The sequence below is a fragment of the Elephantulus edwardii genome, unplaced genomic scaffold (genome assembly GCF_000299155.1).
Source record: "Elephantulus edwardii isolate Elephantulus edwardi_28Jun2011 unplaced genomic scaffold, EleEdw1.0 scaffold00260, whole genome shotgun sequence".
NCBI classification, from domain to species: domain Eukaryota; kingdom Metazoa; phylum Chordata; class Mammalia; order Macroscelidea; family Macroscelididae; genus Elephantulus; species Elephantulus edwardii.
This window is the reverse complement of record NW_006400010.1, coordinates 255,075-258,646: the sequence shown is the minus strand read 5'-3', so window position 1 is coordinate 258,646 and position 3,572 is coordinate 255,075. Positions and strand designations below refer to the sequence as shown.

The following is a 3,572-nucleotide window of genomic DNA, read 5'->3' as shown; positions in this document are numbered from 1 at the left end:
TGGGAGAAAGAAAAAGAAGAAAAAAAACCTTTGACAAAAATTAAAGTGCTGATAATATCACCTTAGAATCAACTCTAAGGAGAAACAGAAAAATAAAAAATTCTCCCAGATGAAAATGTTTGCAACAGGAGAACACAGTGCAATCATCTTTTAAAAATGGCTTTTAAGACCTTTGGTGGGACATAAGTACAACTTAAACCAGGTTACATAGTAGATTCTGAGCAACAATTTACAGCTTCTTCCCTTCAATTCACAGGGAAAGCTCTCTCCAAAGTCTAAAACCAAATCAGCCCTGGATGGCTTTGTTTTTTTTTTCTTCTAAAGTAAGTATAAAAGATAACACTGATTTTCAGAACTCTTTTTTAACAAGGTTTTGGCCAAAATGTTTTCCCATTTTCCTGGTTTGATAAATCAGCTCTGTTCTACATGGCACAGATGTTCAAGGTCTGATGTTACATGATTATATTATCATCTCCACAAAACCCCTGGGAAGACCATGCCAGGCTATCATTCCTTGACTCGAAAAATGCAAAGGCCTTAATTTTTTAAGGAGATCTGAGAAATCAAACAGGTTTATAACTCAGACAAGCCTGAGTTTTTCCAGTGTGTTTTTAAACCCAACCAGCAAACACCTCTATATCACAACATCGGCACTGGCTAAGGGCAAGTCCACACTGCGTAGGGCCTAGAAGATGGCCTGCGGAACACCTCCTACATTGGGAAGTCAGAGGCTGAAGTGGACACAGACCTCACTGTAGAGACTATCAGGTCTCTGAAAATGTGAGTGTCCAGGAAGAGAGAAAGAAACAAATAGATAAAACTAGCTGCTTCTTTTCTTTCACATGCTCACTGCACATTGTTGTTGAGGATGCAAGGGTCCACCTGGAAGGAAAAAAGAAGAATCAATTTTAGTTTTGCTAAGAACTAGAAGATCAATCTAGTTTAGCCACCCTTTTAGGTCAACATCCTATAGAAGGATTAAGATAAATGACAATTCTCACCTCAGTATAAGTAGGTGGAGGCATGAACTTGAATTCAGGAGCATACATAAAAATAGGGCTGTCTTGAGAACCATCCACGTCATCTAGCAATGGAGTGGTGGGACTTTCTAATCGGTGATCTTCAGGAATGATATCCATATAGCAAGGAGGAGCTGGAGAGAGAACATATGGAGTTGAGATGCTTAGCCAGAAAAGCATGACTGTTAGAATTTACCGACTGAAACAACAGGCAAAATGGGAAAGAAGAGGCATGAGGTCTGGCTCACCTTCTGGGGTATCAGGGATATTCAGATCCACCCAACTCATCTCAGAACTGGTTCGGCTGGCCATGCTTGATGTCCGGCTGCTCAGACCTGACCTACTGCCAATTACCAAGGGCAGGTCAAGTATTACTTTCTTCGATCCAGGTACACTGACATAGATCTATAAAAGAAAAATAAGTTTGTTAGTCTTGAGGACTGGGGGGGGAAAAATCAGTTATAGAACAAATACACAGTTCTTTCTTAGGGCCACTTTCACCCACTCACCAGTAAGAAGTATTCAACTCGAAGGATGTTGCAGCCTAGAATTGAAGGCCTGATCTTCTGCACCCGAAGGCTCTTGCCACGCCAAGATGCACATGTGCCTGAGATAATATGATTGCCTCTGACCGATGACAACTTCTGCGTCAGCACCTTGGTCTGGCCATTGGCAAGGTAAGTGTGGCGGGCAACAATGGCTGCTTTGGGGACCACAATTCGGGAACATGTATTCTCGAAGTCAGCATGGATGGAGATATCATCACCTACCAATGAGAAGATGAAGATATAATGAGACTCAGTAGCATTTCCTCTGCTCCACCTTATCCCTAAAGCTGGAGCTGCTGGCATCACCAGTCTACGCACTTTAGGCATTATAATTTTTTTTTACCTTCACAGAATCCTTTTCTTTCAATTCGGGCAGAGACAGACACACGCCCATCAGGAATGAACATGCAGGAAACTTTCTTCTCTTTTTTAGCAGACACAGGTGCCTATATGAAATAGAGAGAAAAAAGAAAGTGAAGACTTTATCGAGATCTTTTCCATCCCACCTTCCTTTCTACTTCTTAGAGAGGGTAGCTTTCTCTCCCACCTTATTGACTAGCTAAGGCTTAGGCTGCTTCTAACAAGTACCCAAAACAAGGAAAGAAATCTTATAAAGAACCTCACCATTAAATCAGGTGTATTGACATCCACTAGATCCATCACTTCAAAACTCTTCTTAATCTCCTGAGTAGGTTGGCTGGGGCGATCAAGAAAAGCCTTCACCCAGTAATCTACACATCCATATTTTCCTTTATAGGATGTTCCCAGAGGCCTATGTCAAGAAAAAAGTGAACAATTGTTTTAAAAATATTCACTAGAACAGTAAGAGATTTAAAAATGTGTAGATTTTTAGAGACAGAATTGTCCAAAGATGCTTTCAGTTGATACTTACCCCTGGGGAAGCTCAAAGCCGAATTTGTACTCGTATTTGTTACCAGGCCTCATGATCACCATCTCATTCTCACCTGAAGGGAGAGGAAGGAAGGTAAGCAACTATTTAGTTTCTTGTTATACTTAAAATGCATCTGGATGATAACAGTGCTTGAACAGCATGTAAGGGCACTAAAGTACCCCCCCCCACCACCACTCTCACTCTTTATATTCTTAACCGAGAGATTCAGTTGTAAGCTCTGCATTTTTCTAAGATATAACCAGGCCACTTAAGTCACTATCTCAAACAGAAAGCCAGCAAATAGCAAGCAACCCTGAAGCATACATCTTTGAACAGCTGAGCCAACACTCCCCAGCATCACCTTTAGGAGAGTGTACTTGAACACTCTGCATTTAATCACTATTTTAGGAGGTGCGAAGGTCTTGCATATTGAAAGGAAAACAATCAACATAAAATTCAGACCATTCAATCTCAACACCTTATAATATTTAGTGCGGACTCCCTCGATTAATTTCTACCTGCTTTTCTAATGAGCTTTCACCCTCGTGCCCTAGCTTAACCAATAACCTTGGGACCCTCCCTGAGAGGGGCAGAGTCGTTTCCTTACCGGTCGGGTGCTCTTCCAGGAGCAGCGTGTCCTCGTAGCGCAGGTACTCCAGTGTCTGCTTGCACTGCTGAGAGCCCTGCATCCAGAGGACTTTGGCCACTCCGCAAGCCAGCACCCTGACGGCCTTGACTCTTGTCACTTCACACACCTCCACTATCACCCGGCCAGCCACCTTCTCCCCACTACTGTACACCTTCTCAGGGTCGTTAAAGAACACCTCGAAAGACCTGATCTTCTTGAACATCACCATGATTAGGTTGTCTCTAGAGTTAGAAACAAAAAAAGCCCAAAACGCCAAGAAGGGCTTTTGGAAATTATCTCACTCCTTCTAAAGAATGAGTATACCGTTGAGCAGGTGGAATAAAAAGACCAATCTCAATGACTAAGGTTTTTAAACAGTTTCCAAAATTTTGGCAGCTGGTAAATGCCAAAAGATTACAAAAGAAATGCCAATTATTTTCTCTCTCTTCCTCAATAACTAGCAAAGAGCTCGAGATCTCAGCAGA

General features: G+C 42.0%; 1 protein-coding gene across 1 annotated transcript; it reads right to left on the bottom strand.

The window, feature by feature from the left end:
- Positions 1-542: 542 nt before the first annotated feature.
- Positions 543-3,354, bottom strand: TXNIP (thioredoxin interacting protein). The gene is made up of 8 exons (XM_006899508.1): positions 3,067-3,354; positions 2,460-2,532; positions 2,192-2,339; positions 1,911-2,013; positions 1,529-1,785; positions 1,268-1,424; positions 1,002-1,153; positions 543-882 (listed from the first exon to the last, which is right to left on the bottom strand). Exons 1-8 carry the CDS (start codon positions 3,314-3,316, stop codon positions 847-849), a joined length of 1,176 nt encoding a protein of 391 aa, XP_006899570.1. The 5' UTR covers positions 3,317-3,354; the 3' UTR covers positions 543-846.
- Positions 3,355-3,572: the final 218 nt, after the last annotated feature.